At 39.3% G+C, this 23,023-nt stretch overlaps 1 protein-coding gene across 8 annotated transcripts in view; it reads right to left on the bottom strand.

Moving 5' to 3' along the window:
• Positions 1 to 23,023, bottom strand: part of CGN (cingulin) — a 44,767-nt gene that overhangs the window by 11,634 nt on the left and 10,110 nt on the right. For all 8 annotated transcript variants that reach the window (XM_077156011.1, XM_077156008.1, XM_077156007.1 and 5 more), the window contains 8 exons: positions 22,745 to 22,957; positions 22,190 to 22,338; positions 21,812 to 21,944; positions 14,443 to 14,652; positions 13,922 to 14,128; positions 13,267 to 13,524; positions 11,856 to 12,026; positions 11,201 to 11,362 (listed from right to left, as the gene is read on the bottom strand). In XM_077156011.1, the coding sequence (XP_077012126.1) occupies positions 11,201 to 11,362; positions 11,856 to 12,026; positions 13,267 to 13,524; positions 13,922 to 14,128; positions 14,443 to 14,652; positions 21,812 to 21,944; positions 22,190 to 22,338; positions 22,745 to 22,957 (1,503 nt within the window). The remainder of the gene's footprint in view (positions 1 to 11,200; positions 11,363 to 11,855; positions 12,027 to 13,266; positions 13,525 to 13,921; positions 14,129 to 14,442; positions 14,653 to 21,811; positions 21,945 to 22,189; positions 22,339 to 22,744; positions 22,958 to 23,023) is intronic.

Genomic DNA, 23,023 nt, shown 5'->3' on the forward strand with positions numbered 1-23,023 from the left:
CAGGAGCCAGGTGAGGTATAAAATAAATAGCTAACTTCTAACTGGTACAGACTTTCTATTTGGGGTTATGGAAAAGTTTTGGATAGTGGTGGTATTAGCACAGCATTGTGAGTGTAATTAACACCACTGAATTATATATTTGAATGTGGTTAAAAGGGGAAATTTTAGGATATTACTGGAATAAAAATTTTTTAAAATAGAGGACTGTACAACACAAACAATGAAGCCTAATGAAAACTATGAACTATAACTAATAGTACAATTATAATAATATTGTTTCATAAGTTGTAACAGAGATACCACACTAGTAAGTGTTAATGATAGGGAAAATGGTATTATGAGCTGCTGGATATGAGAACCCTATTTTCTGAACAATTTTTCTGTAAAGCAAATTTTAAAAAGTGAAAAAAAGGGGGGAAATTAAAACATTTTCAGGCAAAAAACCACAGAGAGAATTTGTGACCAAGAGACTGGCTCTGCAAGAAATACTAAAGGAAGCACTAGAGACAGATAGGAAAAGACAGCAGAAAGACACGGGGAGAAGGGTGTAGAAAAGAAGACTATCAGTAAAGGCAAAAAGAGGAAAAATTAGATGTGACATATAAAATCCAAAAGGCAAAATGGCAGAAGAAAGTACTGCCCTTATAGTAATAACATCAAATGTTAATGGACTAAACTCCCCAATCAAAAGACAAAGACTAGCAGAATGGATTAAAAAACAGGACCCATCTATATGCTGCCTACAAGAGACACATTTAGACCCAAGGACAAACATAAATTGAAACTGAAAGGTTGGGAAAAGAGATTTCATGCAAACAACAATCAGAAAAGAGCAAGAGTAGGTATACTAATATCCAACAAATTAGACTTCAAATGTGAAACAATTAAAAGAGACAAAGAAAGACACTATTATTAATAAAAGAAGCAATTCAACAAGAAGACATAACAATCATAAATATTTATGCACCGAGCCAGAATGCTCCAAAATACATGAGGCAGACACTGAAAAGAGAAATAGATACATCAACCATAATAGTCGGGGACTTCAATTCCCCACTCTCAACAATGGATAGAACATCTAGACAGTATTAATAAAAAAACAGAATTTGAATAACACAGTAAACAAACTAGACCTAACAGATATTTATAGAATATTACAGACCACAACAGCAGGATACACTCTTTTCTCAAGTGCTCATGGATCATTCTCAAGGACAGACCATATGCTGGGTCACAAAGCAAGTCTCATTAAATTTTAAAAGACTGAAATCATACAAAACATTGTCTTGGGTCATAAAGGAATGAAGTTGGGAATCAATAACAAGCAGAGGGCCAGAAAACTCACAAATATATGGAGGTTCAATGATACACTCTCAAACAACCAGTGGTCAAGGAAGAAATTACAAGAGAAATGAGTAAATATCTCAAGGCAAATGAAAATGAAAACACAACATATCAAAATTTATGGGATGCAGCAAAGGCAGTGCTAAGAGGGAAATTTACTGCCATAAATGGCTATCTCAAAAAAGAAGAGCAAAAATTGAGGAATTAACGGTTCACTTGGAAGAACTAGAGAAAGAACAGCAAACTAACCCCAAAGCAAGCAAAGAAAGAAATAACAAAGATTAGAGCAAAAATAAATGAAATTGAGAACATGAAAACAATTGAGAAAATCAAAAAAGCCAGAAGTAGTTTCTATGAGAAAATCAATGAAATTGATGAACCCTCAGCAAGGTAGACAAAAAGAAGAGGTTGAAAACAAATAAAATCAGAAATGGAAGAGGAGACATAAACCACTGACCCTGCAGAAATAAAGGAGGTAAAGAGAATTTACTATGAACAACGCCAATAAACTAGACAACACAGATGGCATGGACAACTTCCTAGAAAGGCATGAACAACCAACTTTGACTCGAGAAGAAACAGAAAACCTCAACAAACCAATCACAAGTAAAGAAACTAAATCAGTCATTAAGAAGCTCCCCAAAAAATAAAAGTCCAGGACCAGATGGCTTCACATATGAATTCTACCAACATTCAAGAGATAATTAGTACCAATCCTGCTCAAACTCTTCAAAAAAATTGAAGAGGAAAGAAGGCTACCTAATTCATTCTTTGAAGCCAACATCACCCTCAAACCAAAGCCAGGCGAAGATACTACAAGAAAAGAAAATCACAGACCAATCTATCTAATGAATATAGATGTAAACATCCTCAACAAAATTCTTGCAAACTGAATCCAGCAGCACATTCAAAGAATTATATACCATAACCAAGTAGGATTCACCTTAGGTATGCATTGATGGTTTAACATAAGAAAATCAATTCATGTAATACACCCTATCAATAAATCAAAGCAGAAAAACTACATCTCGATTGATGCAGAAAAGGCACTTGACAAAATTCAACATCCTTTATTTTTGAAAGCACTTCAAAGCATAGAAATAGAAAGGAACTTCCTCAATATGATAAAGGGAATGTAAGAAAAACCCACAGCTAACATCATCCTCAATGGGGAAAAACAGAAAGCTTTCCCCAAGACAGGAACAAGATAAGGATGTCCACAATCACCACTGTTATTGAACATTGTGTTAGAAGTTCTAGCCAGGGCAATTAGACAAGAAAAAGAAATACAAGACATCAAAAATGGAAAGGAAGAAGTAAAACTCTCACTGTTTGCAGATGATATGATACGATATGTCGAGAACCCCCAAAAATCCACAGCAAAACTACTAGAGCTAATAAATGAGTACAGCAAAGTGGCAGGTTACAAGATCAACACTCAGAAATCTGTAGTGTTTCTATACACTAGTAATGAACAATCTGAGCAGGAAATCAAGAAAAAAATTCCCTTTATAATTGCAACCAAAAGAATAAAATGTTTAGGAATAAATTTAACTAAAGAGACAAAAGACCTATACAGAGAAAACTATAAGAAATTGTTAAAAGAAATCACAGGAGACCTAAATAAATGGAAGGGCATACTGTGTTCATAGAGTGGAAGATGAAATACAGTTAAGATGTCAATTCTACACACTAAATTGATTTGTAGATTCAATGCAATACCAATTAAAATCCCAAAAACTTACTCTTCAGAAATAAAAAAACCAATAACCAAATTTATCAGGAAGGGTAGTGTGCCCTGAATAGCTAAAAATATCTTGAGAAAGAAAAATGAAGTCGGAGGTCTCACATTACCTGACTTTAAGGCATATTACAAAGCTACAGTGGTCAAAACAGCATGGTACTGGAATAAAGATAGAGATACTGACCAACGGAATCAAATAGAGTGTTCAGATATAAACCCTCTCATCTATAGACAATTGATCTTTGATAAGGCAGTCAAGCCAACTCACCTGGGACACAATAGTTTCTTCAATAAGTGGTGCTTGGAGAACTGGATATCCACATGCAAAAGAATGAAAGAATCCATATCTCACACCCTATACAAAAATTACTCAAAATGGATCAAAGACTTAAACATTAGATCTAAGACCATAAAACCTTTAGAAGAAAATTTAGGGAAATATCTTATAAAACTTGCAATAGGAGGCAGTTTGCTAGATTTTACCCAAAACATGAACATTGAAGAAATAAGTAAATGGGAACTCCTCAAAATTAAACACTTTTGTGCATCAGAGAACTTTGTCAAGAAAGTAAAAAGACAGCCTACACAATGGGAGACAATATTTGGAGACATATCAGATAAGGGTTTAGTTTTCAGAATATATAAAGAGATAGTTCAACTCAACAACAAAAAGACAAACAACCCAATTACAAAATGGGCAAAAGACATGAACAGACACTTCTCAGAAGAGGAAACATAAATGGCTAAAAGGCACATGAAAAGATGCCCAACTTCCCTGGCTATCAGGGAAATGCAAATCAAAACCACAATCATTTTACACCCACCAGAATGGCCATTATCAATAAAACAAAACAAGCGGATATGGAGAAAGAGGCACACCTATCCACTGTTGGTGGGAATGCAAAATGATACAACTGCTTTGGAAGGTAGTTTGGCAGTTCCTCAGGAAGCTAAGTATAGAATTGCCATATGACCCAGCAATACCATTGCTAGGTATCTACTCAGAGGACATGAGGGCAAGGACAAAAATGGACATTTGCACACCAATGTTTATAGCTGCATTATTTACAATTGCCAAGAGATGGAAACAGCCCAAATATCCATCAACAGATGAGTGGCTAAACAAGCTGTGGTATACATATATGATGGAATATTACGCAGCTGTTAAGACAGAATAAAGTCATGAAGCAAGTAACAACATGAATGGTCCTTGAGGACATTATGCTGAGTGAGATTAGCCAGAAACAAAAGGACAAATACTGCGTGGTCTCACTGATATGAACTAACATTAATGAATGAACTTGAAGAATTTCAGTTAAGAACAAAGGTCATCAGGAGATAGAAATAGGGTAGATATTAGGAAATTGGAGGTGAAGAGATACAAATTGTGCATCAGGACTGATTATAAAAAATCAGAAATGGATAGCACAACACTATCTGATTGTAGCACAACAATATAAGTACATTGAATGAAGCTGAATTTGAGAATGACAGAGGGAGGAGGGCTGGGGGAACAAATGAAATCAGAAGGAAAGATAGATGATAAAGACTGAGATGGTATAATCTAGGAATGCCTAGAGTGTACAATGATAGTGACTAACTGTACAAATTAAAAAGTGTTTTTGCGTGAGGAAAAAAAAAGATGTTTATCCCAATCCTATTTTAACAATAGAAAAAACACCAATGATAGGAATGATAAATGCAGCATATAAAATCATGTTTATACAGATTCTTCAATAAAATGAAAAACACTGTGTTCATTTAAATGACGAAAGCAGAATAAAAATGTGTGTGCATGTATATATATAATTTTAATGTGATTAAATTAAATCACGTTAAATGTGACCACTTGAGCATCTTGATAAAATACAAATTCTGATTCAATAGGACTAAAGTGATGACAAAGACACTGCATTTCTAACAGAAATGATGCTAATACTGCTGAGCCACTCTTAGACCACTCTGAGTGACAAAAGTATATAGAATATATCATATCTTTGTAAGAAATACATAGCAAAAATATCTGGAAAAAAGTATAACAAACTATTAATGGTATTGAGTTGAGACTATGGACAAGGAATTTTTTTAATTGTTTTTGCTTGAGTTTGCAGTTTTTCTATATTATAGGGGTAAAATGCATCTGTAATGAGGGAAAATAGCATCAAAATAATTTGCTTTAATTTTCTTATAAACAATATTAAAAACTGAATAACCAAAATAAATAAATAACAGGGGGAACAAATGTTAAAATAAATTGAGTACACTGAAATATTAGTGATCAATGAAAGGCAGTGGTAAGGGGTATAGAAAAAAAACAGGGGGACCAAAGGTTAAAATATATTGGATAGATGGAGGTGGGCCATGGTGGCTCAGCAGGCAGAGTTCTCACCTGCATGCCAGACACCTGGGTTCAATTCCTGGTGCTTGCCCATGCTTAAAAAAAATAAAGAAAGAAAGAAAGAAAAGGAAATATATATATATATATATAGGGTAGATGGAAATACTAGTGGTCAATGAAAGGACGGGGTAAGGGGTATGGTATATATGAGTTGCTCCTTTTTTCTTTTTCTTTTTCTGGAGTCATGCAAAATGTTCTAAAAAAATGATCATGGTGATGAATATACTAGTATATGATGATATTGTGAGCTGTTTACTGTACACAAAATTTGGAATGTTTGTAAGTTAAGAATGATCATGTTTGTATGTTGTTTTGGCTTGCCAATTAAAAAAAGAAGAAGACTGAAGAAAGAGCTAAAATTAAAGACCTATTTATACACCTGGAGGAATTAGAAAAAGAACAGCAAGTGAATCAAAAAGCAAGCAGATGGAAAGAAATAACAAAGATTAGAGCAGGAATAAATGAAATTGAAAACAAACAAAAAAAAAGAATTAATAAAACCAAAAGTTGGTTGAGATCAAGAAAATTAAACTTTTAGTCAGACTGACAAAGAAAAACAAGAGAAGATGCAAATAACTAAAATCAGAAATGAGAGGGAGGAAATTACTACTGACCCCACAGAAAGAAAAAGGATCATAACAGGATATCATGAACTGCATGCCAGTAAATTAAACAACTTAGATGAAATGGACAATTTTTTGGAAACAGAGAACAACCTACATTGACCCCAGAAGAAATAGAAGCCTCAACAAACCAATCATAAGTAAAGAGATTGAATCAGTCATCAGAAACCTACCAACAAAGAAAAGTTCAGGACCAGATCGTTTCACAGGTGAATTCTACGACTCATACCAAGAAGAATTAATTTCAATCCTGCTTAAACTCTTCCAAAAAATTGAAGATGAAGGAAAACTACCTAACTCATTCTGTGAAGTCAACACCACCCTACCACAAAAGCCACATAAAGATACTACAAGAAAAGAAAATTACAGGCTCATCTCTCTAACAGATGCAAAAATCTTCAACAAAATACTTGTAAATCAAATCCAATAGCATGTTAACAAATTTATACACCATGACCAAGTGGATTTTATTCCAGATATACTAAGGTGGTTCAACATAGGAAAATCAATTCACATAACATACCACATTAACAAACAAACCAGGGAAAAAACACATCATCATCTCAATTGATAGAGATGGGATTTGAGAAAATCCAGCATCCTTTCTGATTACTTCAAAAAATAGGAACAGAAGGAAATTTCCTCATCATGATAAAGGGAATATACGAAAAACCCACAGCTAACATTGTGCTCAATGGTGAGAGATGGAAAGCCTTCCATCTAAGATCAGGAACAAGATAAGGACGCCCAATGTCACCACTCCTATTCAACATTGTGCCTGAAGTTCTAGCTAGAGCACTTAGGCAAGAAAAAAGAAATAAAGGGCATCCAAATAAAAAAGGAAGAAGTAATATTTCCACTGTCTGCAGATAATGTGATCCTAAAGTCCCCCAAAATCTACAAAAAGCTACTAGAGCTAATAAATGAGTTCAGAAAAGTGGTGGATATAAGGTCAACACACCAAAATTAAGTGTTTCGATACACTAGTAATAAGAAATCCATTTACAATGGTATCTAAAAGAACTAACTATCTAGGAATAAACATGACCAATCATGTAAAAGACCTGATTTCAGAAAAGTGCAAAACAGTGCTAAAAGAAATTAAAGAAGACCTAAGTAAATGGAAGGCCATTCTGTGTTCATGGATTAAAGACTAAATATTGTTAAGATACTAATTTTACCCAAATTGATTTTCTGAATCAACTCAATCCCAACCAAAATTCCAACAGCCTACTTTGAAGAAATGGAAATGCCAATCATCAAATGTATTTGGAGGGTAAAGAGCCCCCCAAATAGCCAAAAACGTCTTGAAAAAGAAAATTGAGGTTGGAGAACTCACACTTCCTGACTTTAATTTTTTTTTTAACATGGGCAGGCACCGGGAATCGAACCCGGGACCTCAGGCATGGCAGGCAAGCACTCTTACCTGCTGAGCCACCGTGGCCCGCCCTACTTCCTGACTTTAAACCATATTACAAAGCTACGTGGTCAAAACAGCATGGTACTGGTGAAAGATATACTGATCAATGGAATCGAACTCAGAATTCAGAAATAGACCTTGTCAATTGATTTTGACAAGGCTGCCAAGTCACTCAACTGGGACAGAATGATCTCTTCAACAAATGGTGTAGGGAGAACTGGATATTCATATGCAATCCAGAAGAATGAAAGAAGACTTCTATCTCATCTTATACAAAAATTAACTCAAAATGGATGGAAAACCAAAATCTAAGAGACAGGACCATAAAAGCACTAGAAGAAAATGTACAGAATCATCTTCAAGATCTTGTGGTAAGCAGTGGTTTCTTAGACCTTACTCCCAGAGCTCAAGCTACAAAAGAAATGAGTTAAAAGGGACCTCCTCAAACTAGAAGACTTTTGTGTTTCAAAGGACTTTGTCAAAAAGGTAAAAAGGCAGCTTACTCAATGAGAGAAAAATTTTAGAATTATATATCCAATAAGTGCTTAATATCAAGAACATATAAAGTATAACTTATATGGACAACTTAATCAAACACCATAGTACTTGGAACCTTGTGTAGGGCATGAGATTTTGTAGGTTTGTCCACAGTGATGCCCAGATAAATCCCAGAGCAATCTGAACAGTGAATAGGGAAGTATTTGCAGAGTCCCCTAGGGGGAATGGTGAGAAAGGGGGAAAATTCAACTTCCTCAAAGTGGAGAATTCTTGATATTCTCACAGGCAGTGGGGACACCCAAAGCAACAGGCTGAGCCTTCAATCTTGGGGGTTGTTCATACGAAACTTAATCCTGCAAAGGATAGGCTAAGCCTATTTAAAATTAGGTCTAAGAGTCACCGCCAAGAGAACCTCTTCTGTTGCTCAGATGTGGTCTCTCTCTCTCGGCCGACACAGCAAGCAAACTCACTGCCCTTCCCCTCTCTACGTGGGACATGACTCCCAGGGGTGTGGACCCTGCTGGCAATGTGGGACAGAAATCCTAGAATGAGCTGGAACTCAGCATCAAGGGACTGAGAAAACCTTCTCGACCAAAAGGGGGAAGAGGGAAATGAGACAAAATAAAGTGTCAGTGGCTGAGAGATTCCAAACAGAGTTGAGAGGTTATCCGGGAGGTTATTCTTATGCATTAAATAGATATCACCTGTTTAGTTAAGGTGTAATGGAGAGGCTGGAGGGAACTGCCTGAAAATGTGGAGCTGTGCTCTGGTGGCCATGTTTCTTGTATGATGATATGGCTGTCACAGTGTGACTGTGTGGTTGTGAGAGCCTTATGTCTGGTGCTCCTTTTGTCTACCTTATCGATGGACAAGTAAAACAACATGAATTAAAAATAAATAAATAATGGGGGAACAAATGTTAAAATAAATTTAGTAGATTGAAATGCTGGTGATTGGTGAAGGGGAGGGGTAAGGGGTATGGTATGTATCAAAATTTTTTTTTCTTTTTACTGCTTTTTCCGAATTGATGCAGATGTTCTAAGAAATGATCATGATGATGAATACATAACTATGTGATGATAGTGAGTTATTGATTATAAAACAAGAACAGAATGATCATATGATAAGAATGTTTGTATGTGGTTATATATCATAAATAAAAAATAAATTAAAAAAAAGGATAAAGAAATCCTACAATCCAATGATAAAAAGACAAAAGACCCAATTTAAAAATGGGCAAAAGACTTGAATAGACATTTTTCCAGAGGAAATATAAATGGCTAAAGAGCACCCAAAAAGATGCTTAACATCACTAGCTATTACGGAAATACAAATCAAAACCTCAATGATATATTTCACACCTACTAGAATGACCACTATTAAAAAAAAAAAAAAACTACAAGTTTTGGAGAGGATGTGGAAAAACAGGAACACTCATTCACTGTTTGAGGAAACGGAAAATGGTATAGCTGCTGTTGAAGAGTTTGATAGCTCATCAGGAAACAAAGTAGAGAACATATGATCCAGTAACTACTAGGCATATACCCAGAAAATATGAACAGATAAAGCAGGGATATGAATAGACATTTGCATACTGATGTTCACAGCGGCATTATTCACAATTGCCAAAATATGGAAACAACCCAAGTGTCCTGCAACTGATGCAATGGATAAACCAAATGTATTATACGCACACAACAGAATATTATTCAGCTGTAAGAAGAAATGAAGTCCTGAAGCATGTGACAACATGGATGACGGTTGAAGACATTACACTGAGTGAAATGAGTCAGACACAAAAGGACAAATATTGTATGATCTCACTAATATGAACAAATATAATGTGCAAACTCATGGAGTTAAAATCTAGAATACAGAATGAGGGTAGAGAATGGGGAGCTGATGCTTAATTTGCGCAGAATTTTTAATAAGGTAGTAAATGTTTGGAAATGAGGAGAGGTCATGTTGCACATTACTGTAAGTGTAATTAACAGCATTGAATCTGACGGTGACCGTGGTTGAAAGGGGGAGTTTAGAGTCATGTACATCACTAGATGAAAAGATGTAATAGTGAACCCTGCTGTGGATGAGGAAGGTGGTTAACAACACAAATACAAGAATGCTCTTCCATGAACTAGAACAAATGTAGGTCACAATTACAAGGTGTTACTAATAGGGTGGTATATGGGAAAAAATACACCTAATGCAAACTGTGGATTATAGTGAACAATATTATAATATCTTTCATCACTTGTAACAAAGGTACCAGATCAATGCTAAATGTCAATATGGAGGTAATAAGGGGTATGGGATTTTTCTTTTTTTGGAGCAACAGAAGTGCTCTAAGATTGAGTGTGGTAATGAAAGCACAACTCTGTGGTTATACTGAGAGCCAATGACTGCGCACCTTGGATGGAGTGTATAGTGTGTGACTACAACCGCATATAAGAAAAAAATAACTGCTGCCAACTGTGGTGGCTAGAAAGGATTATGCACCTTAGAAATGCCATGTTTTCATCATGATCCATCTTTGAGGGCAGTCATCTTTTAATCCCTATTTAGCACTACAGGTTGGAAACTTGATTAGGTTATCTTCACAGAGATGTGACGCACCCAATTGTGGGTACTGACCTTTGATTAGAGGGAGATATGACTCCACCCATTCCAGGTGGTCTTGATTAGTTTACCAGAATCCTTTCAAAGAGGAAACATTTTAGAAAAAACTTCAGAGCCATGATAGCCACAAGAGCCCACAAAGCCAGAGACCTTTAGAGTTGCAGAAGGAAAACACTCCCGGGGATGCTTCATAAAACAAGAAGCCAGGAGAGATTTCAGTTGAGAAAGAAACCCTGAACTTCCATCGGCTTTCCTGAGTGAAGGTAATCTCTTGTTGGTGCCTTAATTTGGATATTTTCTCGGCCTTAGAACTGTGGACTTGCAACTTAATAAATTCCCCTTTTTCAAAGCCGTTCTGTTTCTGGTATATCGTATTCTGGCAGCTTGCAAACTAGAACACCAACAAAACCCCCTCAGCTGTGGGCTGTCAGTTTTCAATTCCTGGTACAGAAAAGGGTCTGGCATGTCCTGGCTCTCTTCCCCACAGAAGGTGTACCTGTGCCGGAGCCCAGTCCCCTTCCTCCCCACCCACCCAGCTCAGCCTCCACAGTCCTCACTTCCAGGCCCTTAAGTTGCCGGGTCCTGTCATCCTGGGAGCGCTTTTTGTTCTCTGCCTCCTGCTCCAACCCCTGCAGGCGCTGGGCCAGCAGCTCTTTGTCCAGTTGGGCAGCGTCTCGTTCAGCCTGGGATGCCTGCAGCGCCTGCCGTAGCCTCTGGGTCTGGGCAAAATGAAAAAATGCAACAATACAGAGGGAAGAAGATGAAGGATAAGCAGTGGGATAAATTTTCCCCTGAGTCTTGACAATTGTCAGAACATGCTGATAATAAAAGCAGACCATTTATTTTCTTTGTCTATTTTCAAATTTTCTACACAAAAGAAATTACCTGGGGAATTTCAAGAACTATTGATCTTGGATCCAACCCCCAGATTTGAGTGTAATTGAGTAAAGCTTGGGCATTGGGATTTTCCTACGAAGTGACTCATGTGCAGGGCAATTTGAGCGAGAATCTCTGCTCTATGGACAATGCATTCCCTATCGTCTGTACCTATGGCAGACCACTCCTCTCACCTCCCCCCACCTGAATATGTCACTCCAAGTCAAAAGACCTAAGCCTGGGCCCCAGAACCCTCTGGTGACAGAGAGATTCAGGTGAGGACACTGGGATGGTTCCCACTCTCCCACCACTCAGGGGTGACCCCTGGGCTCCTACCTCATCCTGAAGCTGGCTTAGACCCCCAGAGCTCTTCTCGGCCTCACTGGCCCACTCTTTGGCCTGCCGCTGGGCATCTGCTACCTCCCGCCGGGCTTTTTCCTTGTAATCCTCCAGCTGGGCCTGGAGCTGCTGCAGGGCCTGCTTGGAGTCCCCTCCAATCTGATCCAGCTGAGACATCGAGAAAAGAGAGTTCTGGAATTGCGTGGCTCTAACAGATGCCTCTGTCCTTCACTGGGCCCAGACTCCCAACACTCACCCCGTGCCTCTCGTGCTTCCTTTTCTTTCTTTCCTGGACCAAGGTCCCTCGTACAGCTAGTGCTTAAGGTCGACAAACTGCCTGGGTTTAAATCCTAGTTCTACCACTTACTGTGTGACCACAGGCAAGTTACTCATCCCCTCTGGGACTCAGTTTCCCATCTGTAAAATGGGATAATAGTACCTACAACACAAGGTTGATGTGAGAATTACATTAGGTTAATTATGTGAAGTACTTACAGCAGTGCCTGACATGAAGTAAATATAAATTACCACGTTTTAGCAGACGTAAGATGCCAATGATTATAAGATGTACCACTAAGGAAAAAAAATCTGCCAACTGAGCTATGACATATAATAACATATAAGAGGTGATAAAATGTACATTTTAAAATTGATGGAATATTTTAAGTGTTTGCTCTTGTTTTATAAAGCAAGAGATTGGAAGGAGAATCACCTCCCCCCCTAAAAAAAAAAAAAGCAACCTATTTCTTTTTCTTCCTTTCTCCTTCTCCTACCCAAATATAAAAAAGGCCTTATAGACTTGGAGGGATTCTCCAAGAATCAAGATCAATAAAGGAGTGGGAATTGGGAGCTAAGGTGAAAACACAGAGTCTGTGAGCATGGATTGTATGGTGTATGAATATATCTCAATAAAGCTGCATTAAAAAAAAACAAGATGTTGCCTCTGCCCACCCACAGCAGTCCAGATATGCCAGGGAGTTAACATCCCCTGGGCACAATCCTCAACCAAGGCCAAATGAGCCCTGGACAAGACATCAGCCAGCTCCTCGTCCCTCCAATGCGCTACCGCTGCGGTGTCTGCTCTGTACTGGCTCCCACAGCTCCCAGCAGGATTAAACTTCAGTTTAAAGTAGTTACTTGCTTGTCATGCTCCCGTTCTGGGCTTCCTTCCTTGTCTTTTCTCACTCTGCTCTCTCCTTCAAACGCTCCCTGAAACCACCTTCCAAAATACACTCCATGTATTCCAGTCCTTATCACTGAGTCTGATTCTGGGGGGATCGGTGTGAAAACGAGCTGAGAACCTATCATACGGTTTTTAATTGTGGCTTACTGCTGCATTTCCCTTTCATATTCACAGAAGAACTCATAAGCACACAACTAAATGGGCCCGGGCAGCCCTGGGCCCCACCTCCTTGTTCAGTCGGTCCACAGTTCTGTCCAGCAGACGCTTCTGCTCCTCCAGCTCAGCCTTGCCCCTCCGCAGTGCCTCCCGCTGCTTTCCTTCCTCCTCCAGGGCCCGGGTCAGCGCCTGCTGCTCCTGCCCCAAGCGGGCCAGTCCCCGCTGGGCCTCCTCCAGCCGCACCTCCAGGGCCCGCTTGGCTGCTGCCAGGCACCCCTCCTCCTCCTGAGCTGTGGTCAGAGCCTCCTCCAGCCGCTGCTTCTCTACCTGAAAAAACGAGGTCAGAGGGTGGGACTGAGGAGCTAAGGTTGGATTCGAGCCTTTTGGAGGTGGGCGTACAGAAGGGAGGAGGAGGAGGTATTTAAGGAAAAGCTGGGCAGGGAAAACAGGCTCAGATGAATGAGGAAAGAAATCATGACACTGGAACAAGCAAAGGGTGAGAGCTAGAGGCAAAATAACTAGTGCAGACGCCAAAACATTTATACCCAAATACACTCCCGGAAATAAACCCAAGGTTAAACCAAGGCTTTAGGGATGCAAAACAGAAGCACATGAAGGGTAAAATAAAACTGATGGCTGAGTATTTAGCCTGAGAGTGTTTAGCCAGGGCTGAGAGGGCAGAGATGGCCAGGGGGAAGCCAGCCAGGCCAGCAGAAGCACTGACCTCTAGACGCTGCACCTTGTTCCGAAGTCGTGCCTCCACCGCTTCCCCACCCTCCACCAAGCCTCGTGCTTCTTTCAGCTGCTGCTCCAGACCCAGGACGCGTCGTCGGAATTCGTCATTTTCCTCCTGCGTCTCCCGAAGCGTTGTTTCCACTGCTGCCCGAAGCTGCCCCAGCACTGCTGAATCTGTTTCTGCTGCCGTCTTAGCCTACGGATGGTTCAGGAAGTGGTGGCTCAGACCCAGGGGTCGGGCCACTGACTGTTCCCAGGAAGGCCATCACAGAGGAAGAGAGTAAAGTGGGCAGTACCACCAACCAGAGGCTTCCCTGAGAACCCACCCCTGCAGAGAAGAAGTACAGCAGCCTCATGCCTGCCAAACCCTGGCTGGTTTTAAGCACACACCTAGGACCAAGGCTCTGGTCAGTACATACCCATGACAGGTCATTTTCCACGCCCTCTAGCTCCTCAGCCCTCCAGACCCCTCAGCCTCGACCTCCTAAGCCCAGTGCCCACTCCCCTTGCCTTGGAAGCCTCTTCACAGTCCTGTCTCAATTGCTCAACAGTCTTCTGCAGCTGTAGGTTCTGCTCTTCCAGTTCCTGCCCACGAGCAGCCTTGACCCGCAGGACTCCCAGCTGCTTCTCCAACTCCTGCTCCCGGAGTTGCCCCGCCACCTCCTGGTTCTGCTGCTCTGCTCGCAGTTCTTTAAGCTTCTCCTGTGCACGGCGCAGCTCCTAGAGTGAACAGTGATAAGACAAAGAGAGCCAGACTGGGATACCAGAGCCCTTCGTTCACTGGCCTGGCTCTTGAAGCTCTCAGGAGAATCCCTGGCCCTACCACTGCTTAATGGAGGGATCTTAGGCTACGGACTAGGGTTGGCAATTAAAGAAGGAGCTGAATTCCTTCCAAATGTAAGAAGCCAGACCCTCCCCAAAGAAAGGCCACATACTATGTGACTACATTTAGATGACTCTGTGTAAAAGGAGAACAAGTCAGTGGTTTCCAGGGATTAGAGGAGGGAGAGGTTGTCCAGCACTTTCTGAAGTGGGGAACTACTCTGTATCTTGATTCGGTGGTGGATACACAAGTATATGCTCTTGTCAAAACCAACAGAAAATGAATGCATCCACACAACCAGCATCCAGATCAAGAACCAGAATATCATTAGAAACCTCCAAATCCCCCTGTATTGCCCTACTGTCACTAACACAACACCACCCCCCGCCCCCAAGTGATGGGCAGTGGTTTTGACTCTTAGCAGCTTAGAATTGTTTTCCTGTTTTGAGTAGTTTATTTAAATGAAATCATACAGTATGTACTTTTTTAGTGTCTAATTTATTTCACATAACCTTAAAAAAAATAGGCCTATATACCACAAAGAGTTAATTTTACCATATGTAAATGAAAAAAAAGGAAAAGAAAAAGCAGCTGGGTCTACCCACAGGATCGAGAGCGCCAAAGCTCAGGACTCTTGATAGCAACCCCACAAGGCCATCACCTTCTGCTACGTTCAAATCAATGAGTGTGCGCCAGGCACCAGCACTGCCACAGATATCACCGCAGACAGAGAAGGCATTCAAATTGCCCTGACTGCAAACCACATTATCTACTTGGGACTACAAGTCTAATAAAAAGAAATAACTGAGAATGAGTAATAGAACTAATCAAATGAAAAGTGAATGAGTACAGGATTGTGTGACGGTGGCTCAGTGGCAGAATTCTCGCCTGCCATGCCGGAGAGCTGGGTTCGATTCCTGGTGCCTGCCCATGCAGAAAAAAAAAAAAAATGGTAAACAAGTATAAGACTGTAAGCACAGAGTTCAAAGAAGAGAGAGAAAACTTGATGGGAAAGGCTTCAAGGACAAGAGGACATTCCTGAGCCAGTTCGGATGGATGGGCATCTATGGGAAGAGAGTGGTGGAAGAAGGCATTCCAAATAAAGGGAGTTACATAAGTGAAAGTAAGAGGTAGAAATTTGCACAGTGTATATGGTATAACAATGTTATACATAAATAAAGTTAGTATAAGGCACAGCCCATGCCTATTAATTTAAAAACTAGGGAAATTAGGTTGTCCTGGAGTATAATATACTAAAATAAACACGGATTAAAGCAGCAGTTTTCAAGCCTATTGGAACATTAAAACCTGAGGATAAAACATCTCCAAGACTTGCTTCAAAATTACAGAGAAAAAAAAATGAAAAAAACAATGAAACCAAAACCTGGCTCTTTGAAAAGACTACAAAAAAACACTTGACAAACCTTTAGCTAGACTGATCAAGAAAAAAGAAGACTCAAATTATTGAAATCAGGGATAAAAGCAGGGACATTACAGAAAATAAGGATTCTAAGGGAATACTATGTACAAATATATGTCAACAAGTGACATAACTTAGATGAAATGGACAGATTCCTAGAAGGATGCAAACTACCAAAACTGGCTCAAGAAGAAACAGAAAATCTGAGACACTCTATAACAAGTAAAGAGATAGAACTGATAATCAAATGCCTCCCCACAAAGAAAGGCCCAGGACCAGATGGCTTCTGCTGGTAACTTCTACCAAGTTTAAAGAAGTCTTAACACCTATCCTTTTCAAACTCTTTCCAAAATTAGAAGAGGAAAAAAAAAGTTTCTAACTTACTCTATGATGCTATAGCATTATCTTATACCAGAGACATCACAAGAAGATCAATGGAAAAGAACTGAAAGCCCAGAAATAACCCTTCTATGGTCCAATAAGAGTGCCAAAATCCTTAAATGAGGGAAGAATAATTCCTTCAAAAAATGGTGCTGGGACAAATGGATATTACATGCAAAAGAATGAACAAATGCCATATACAAAAATTAACTCAAAATGGATCAATGACCTAGAAGTAAGAGCTTAAGCTATAAAACTCTTTGAAGATAACAGTTTTACAACTTTATAATCTTAGATTAGGCAACAGTTTCTTAGATATGATACCTACAGCACAAGCAACCAAAAAATAGATAAATGGCACTTGAACGAAATGAAAACTTTTGTGCCCCAAAAGATACAATCAAGAAAGTGAAAAGACAACCCAAACAACAGCAGACAATATTTGTAAATCATCGATCTGATAAGGTTCTTGTATCAAGAAAATTTACAATTCAACAATAACTTAATTTAAAAATGGGCAAAGGATTTCAACAAGCATTTCTCAAAGAAAATATACAAAAGCCCAATAAGCTCATGAAAAGATATTCAACATTAGTCATTAGGGAAATATAAAGCAAAAATCCAAACATAGTGAACCCGACTGGATTCTGATTGTGGCTAATAATACAAATATAAGGACATTCTTTCTGAACTAGAACAAATGTACATCGCTACTTCATGGTATTAATAATAGGGTGGTATATGGGAATAAATATAACTAATGTAAACTATGAACTAAAGTTAACAGTAATAGTGTAATATTCTTTCATACCTTGTAACAAAGTACCATTCCAATGCTAAGTGTCAATAATAGGGGGGTATAAAGGCTATGGGATTTTTCTTTTTGGAGGAACAAAAATATTCTCAACTTGATTGCAGTCGTGAATGCACAACTCTGCGATTATGCCGCAAAGCATTGACTATACGCTTTGGATGGGCTGTATGATGTGTGAATAAAAATGTTTTTTCAAAAAAAAGGCTGACGTAAAAGCCTGTGGGTTTTCAGTGGAGAAGCAAATATATTTTCTGGTTCATTAAATGATACTCAAATTGTAGACAGATAAAAAGTAAAAGGCAAGTTATTCAATTTAGTATAACCAAAGCTGTTACAGTTCTGAACTGAGGATACAAATTATTTTGAAGCTGTTTTTTAAAATAGTCCCTCTTTTAGGGTTGTGATGGTACTTTTACAATAAACTTTTTTTTTTTTTACTGATCTAGGTCTCTGCATGGATAAAATAATTGGATAATTCAGAAAAATAATAAAAAAGTTAAATGTGATGTTTGGGACTCCCTAGACAAAGCAACTGAATGTTCATTTTTCAACTATGCAGAGTATTATCCATTTAATCAATGTTTTCTCTAGCCATGTATGACTAATAATTCCTCATTTACCTGAGCAGAAACTAGAAACTTGTTGCACATATATGGTGACATAGATATTTGGAAAAACAATCCAAAAATTTATGCCATTTGTGTGCCTCTGGATAGCTAAGAATGTAATACCACTGTCTAATAATCTAAAATGTATTATCAAGAAAAACCCCCACAAGTTTTCATTTCACACCCACTAAGATGGCTAGAATCAAAAACTCAGAAAATAAAAATTGTTGGCGAGAATATAGAAAAATTAGATCCCTGGACATTGCTAGTGGAAATGTAAAATGGGGCAGTTACTGTGGAAAACTGTCACCTCCTTAAAAAGTTAAACAGAGGTAGCATATGACCTAGCTACTCTACTTCTTCACTTCTATATACCCAAGAAAACTGAAAACATATATTCACAAAAACTTGTATATGAATGTTCATAGCAGCATTATAATAGCCAAAAAGTAGAAAAAGTCCAAATGTCCATCAACTGATGCAAGAATAAACCAGATGTAGTATATTCATACAACAGAATATATTCCTCAGTTGTGAAAAAAAGGAAGGAAAGTCTGGTACATACTAAACACGGATGAACCTTGAAAACATTCTGCTGAGTTAAAAAAGTTAGACAAAAAAGGAAAAATATTACATGATTCCATTTATATGAAAAGTCCACAGCAAGCAAATCCATAGGCACAGAAAGTAGATTAGTGATTGTCAGGGTCAGGGGAGGGACTGAGGGGTGACTGCTAACGGCTTTGGGGATCTTTTTTGGAGTGATAAAAAGGACCTGAAACTAGACAGTGGTGATGACTGCACAACATCATGAATATGCTAAAAACCATGGAGGGGTACACCTTAAATGGGTGAATTTTACAGACTGTGAAACAGATCTTGAAAAAAAAAAAAATATATATATATATATATATTATGTGGAGGGTAAATGGATGCAGGCATAAGTAAACCAAAACGTGACATAAGAAGTACTAGTGCTGCTTTGATTTCTTAAAAACAAACAAATAAATAAAAATAAAATATGAGTTCTAAATCTGATTCTTTAGCTAATAACTACTTCTGAGATTCAGAAATTACCAAAATCAGGCTGAAGCATTGCTGTCTAATATGCAGTGGGTCTGATACTGACAAAACTAATTACAAAGAAAAAGAAAAACAGTGCATGCTTGCAAAACCCTCTTCGGGGAATGGTGAGAACGGGGAGAAATTCAACTTCCCAAAGCTGAATTCTTGATATTCTCACAAGCAATGTGGACAACCAAAGCTATAGGCTGAGCCCCCAGTCTTGGGGTTTGTTTACATGAAACTTAACCCCACAAAGGATAGGTCAAGTCTACTTAAAATTTAGGCCTAAAAGTCACCCCCAAGAGAGCCTCTTTCGTTGCTCAGATGTGGCCTCTCTCTCCAGCCAACACAACAAGCAATCTCACCACCCTCCCCCTGTCTATGTGGGACATGACTCCCAGGGGTGTGGACCTTCCTGGCAACGTGGGACAGAAATCCTAGAATGAGCTGGGACTCAGCATCAAGGGATTGAGAAAACCTTCTCGACCAAAAGGGGGAAGAGTGAAATGACACAAAGTGTCAATGGCTGAGAGATTCCAAACAGAGTCCAGAGGTTATCCTGGAGGTTTTTCTTATGCATTGAGTAGATATCACCTTGTTATTCAAGATGTAAGGGAGAGGCTGGAGGGAACTGCCTGAAAATGTAGAGCTGTGTTCCAGTAGCCATGTTTCTTGATGATGATTGTATAATGATAGAGCTTTCACAATGTGACTGTGTGATTGTGAAAACTTTGTGTCTGATGCTCCTTTTATCTACCTTGTCAACAAACGAGTAGAACATATGGAATAAAAATAAATAATAGGGGGAACAAATCTTAAAATAAATTTAGTTTGAAATGCTAGTGATCAGTGAAAGCAAGGGGTAAGGGGTATGGTAGATATAATCTTTTTTTTTTCTGTTTTCATTTTATTTCTTTTTCTATTGTCTTTTTATTTCTTTTTCTGAATGGATGCAAATGTTTCAAGGAATGATGAATATGTAACTAAGTGATGATATTGTGAACTACTGATTATCTATGTTAATATTTTATTTCATTTGTTAATTTTTTTAATTAATAAATAAATTTTTTAAAAAAACAGTGCATGCACTTGTATTTGCTAGCATTCTTCTCTGACTATACAGCACAGAATTTCCAGTAAGTAAATAATGAATATTGTTGAGTGAATGATTAAATGATTTAATGGATAAATAAATACAAGTTGAAATATTAAAAAAAAAAAATCAGTGCATGCAGTCTATGCGAAACTTGGTTAGTCTGTTTTCCTAATGTATGTTTTGTCTACTCGTTATATACTTGATAAAATATACTTAGTATTTGAGATAAACGAAAGGCTAGTTATTGCTGTTTAGCTTTATCCAGCGTGATAAATTAATTGAGATTGTCCAGAAGGATGTCCGAGAGCACAGGACTGGCTGGTATAGTCAGCAGACCTCAGACTATCCTTGGTATCTATTAGTTCCAAAACATTTAATGAAAATTTAAGAGCATTTTTTTACTTCATCATTATTCCAAGAGTTTCTCTGAGAAATGAGAATTTTAATTATTTAACATACCACCACAACCATTAAAGAATATTTGGTTAACATTTATTATGTTTTTCTCCACCAAATATTTTATGTTAACTCAGGTTTTTATCTGGAAAATCATTAGAGTTAGATTTCTTTACTCTTTAAAAATAGGATTATCTTGATTACAATTAGGCAGTCTTCTAGGCACAGGCATGATAAGCCAGTGCTGATTAATTAAACTTGTTAATGAGCATCTATTATATATCTAATACAGTAAATCAAGAAAATGTGGATCTAGAGGAATCTTTAGGAGGCCATAAATGCCTGTTCCCTATAATTAATAAAAATACTTTCCAAGTTCTCTAAATCATCCAAAATAATTAGTTGTCTTCTAGTTCATTGATAAACTAAAACACAAGGATTATGAAGAAATTATTTGTATGTTCACCTTTAATTTTATGACCCTATCATCGTGACTCATAAAATGTCATTGTTCGTGTATGATAAAGACTTTCTTTACCAAAAAAAAAAAAAGCAAAGAGAGGGAATCTTTTTTTTTTTTTAACTTTACCACAGGCTTTTATTTCTTTCTGCTGCTTTGAACCACTGTCTAGTGAAGAGAGGGAATCTTAACATGAACTTGGAGTGTCCCAGCCCCACTCAAGGCCATGGTGAAGGCGGCTGGACACATCAAACACTGAAGCTTATCATTCTGAGTAACCAGATGCTACACTCTCTGAACAGCCTTCAGATTATCACTTGCCTCCCACATAAGTCATCTGGTCATGCCAACACAAGTATTTCCGTCCATAAGATGATACTTCTCACTGTAAATTAGTAAACTAGCATTCTAATTGCTAACATTTATTTCAAAATATACTTGAGTCCACCCTGACAGACAGAGCAATTCTTGCTGTGCTGACCAAATTAGGTTTCTGAGCCTGAAAAAATGATCCTGCACTTTCACTAATCTACCCAAAGTGCTACCCATGAGATTTCTTAGAAGGCAGCCAGCAGCCTTCTGGTTATACCCCAACCTGGCCACTGAGAGCCCTCTCCATTAGAAAGTTCTCTCAGCGAGACCATCCCTACTGAATCAGGCAGTGTATGCTGGGAAGGAGGGAAGACTAGGCAGGTAGGACAGGGCCTGGACACCAAGCACACATGAGACAGCCACACTGGCATGAAGGCCCTCAAGGATAGGTGAGGCAGCTACTTCTCTCCCCAATCTGCCTTCTGCCCCACAACGCCCAAGTACCTTCTTAAGCTCCTCAATCTGACGAGCATCTCCAGCACCAGTTCGGGCCTGCTCTAATTCCCTCTTCAAGACCTCCATCTTCTCCCCAAGCTCCTCTTCCATCTCCTCCTTCTCCATCCGCAGCTGCAAGAGTCTGAGACCAGGGAGGTAAAATACAGGGGAACAGGGTCAAGCCACCTGCCTGGGAGAGGTCAGCAGGACAATGAAAACCGCCTCCCTAGAGGGCAGCCCACTGGGCACCAACTCCCAGGAAGGAGGAAGGCACATGTAGCAAAGAACAGTTTGAGAAATGGAGAGGAAGAGGGAAGTGTAGGTAGAGATGAAGTGAGATGTAAGCATCATGGATAAGTATCCTTCAGAGAGTGGCAAGGTCCTTACTCCTGCTTGGTAGTTCTAAGATCCTCCTTGTTCTTCTGGAACATGCTCTGCCAATGCCCTGTCTCCTCTGAGCTCTCCTCCAGCTCCCTTTGCAACTCTCGCACAAGGGCTGACATCTTCTGCCTCTCAGCCTCCAATGCTACATGGTCCTAGGGAAGGGAAGGATTGAGGACCAGTAGTCTCAGGAAAGAGCTCACTTCAAACAAGGTGTGAGCATGCAGATGGGGAGGATGAGGCCCAGAGGGCACCATGCCAGCTACACACCCTGACACTCAAGTGGTACCGGGTATAAGACTAGCAGAAGGCTCTCTGCCCATCACAGCCCACTGCTGTCATCTACATAAACCTCCCCCAGTTATTTCCTCACAGTACTTCTGGCCCGCACTCCATCCCTTTGCCCTTGTAGGTTTCCTGGCTGAGGTTTCCACTACATTTTACATGTGTCTTTTAGTGTGAGTTCTCAGTTGCAATCATGGAAAATCAAAAAATGCAAGGCCCCAATGTAGCCTCCTTCCCTGACAGGGTCTTCTCTCAGTCCCTGCTCTTGTCACATGCCTGGGTTGCATCCTGCATGCTCCGGCGAAGCTGCTCTGCATCTCGCTGGTACTGCTGCCGGACAAGCTCCACCTCCTGGTCACGGGACGCCACCTCTTCCTTTAGGGCCCCTTTCAGGGCTGTCAATTCCCGCTCCCGGAGTTTCAGCTGCTCCTCTATCCGCTGCTTCCCCACCAAGACCTCTTCCAGAAGCTCCCGGGTCTCTAACAGATCCTGGGAAAAGTGAGGGTAGAAGCACAGGGGTTATCATATTAGGATCCGTTTGTCTATTTATTCATT

The sequence above is a fragment of the Tamandua tetradactyla genome, chromosome 4 (assembly GCF_023851605.1).
Source record: "Tamandua tetradactyla isolate mTamTet1 chromosome 4, mTamTet1.pri, whole genome shotgun sequence".
In the NCBI taxonomy this organism is placed as follows: domain Eukaryota; kingdom Metazoa; phylum Chordata; class Mammalia; order Pilosa; family Myrmecophagidae; genus Tamandua; species Tamandua tetradactyla.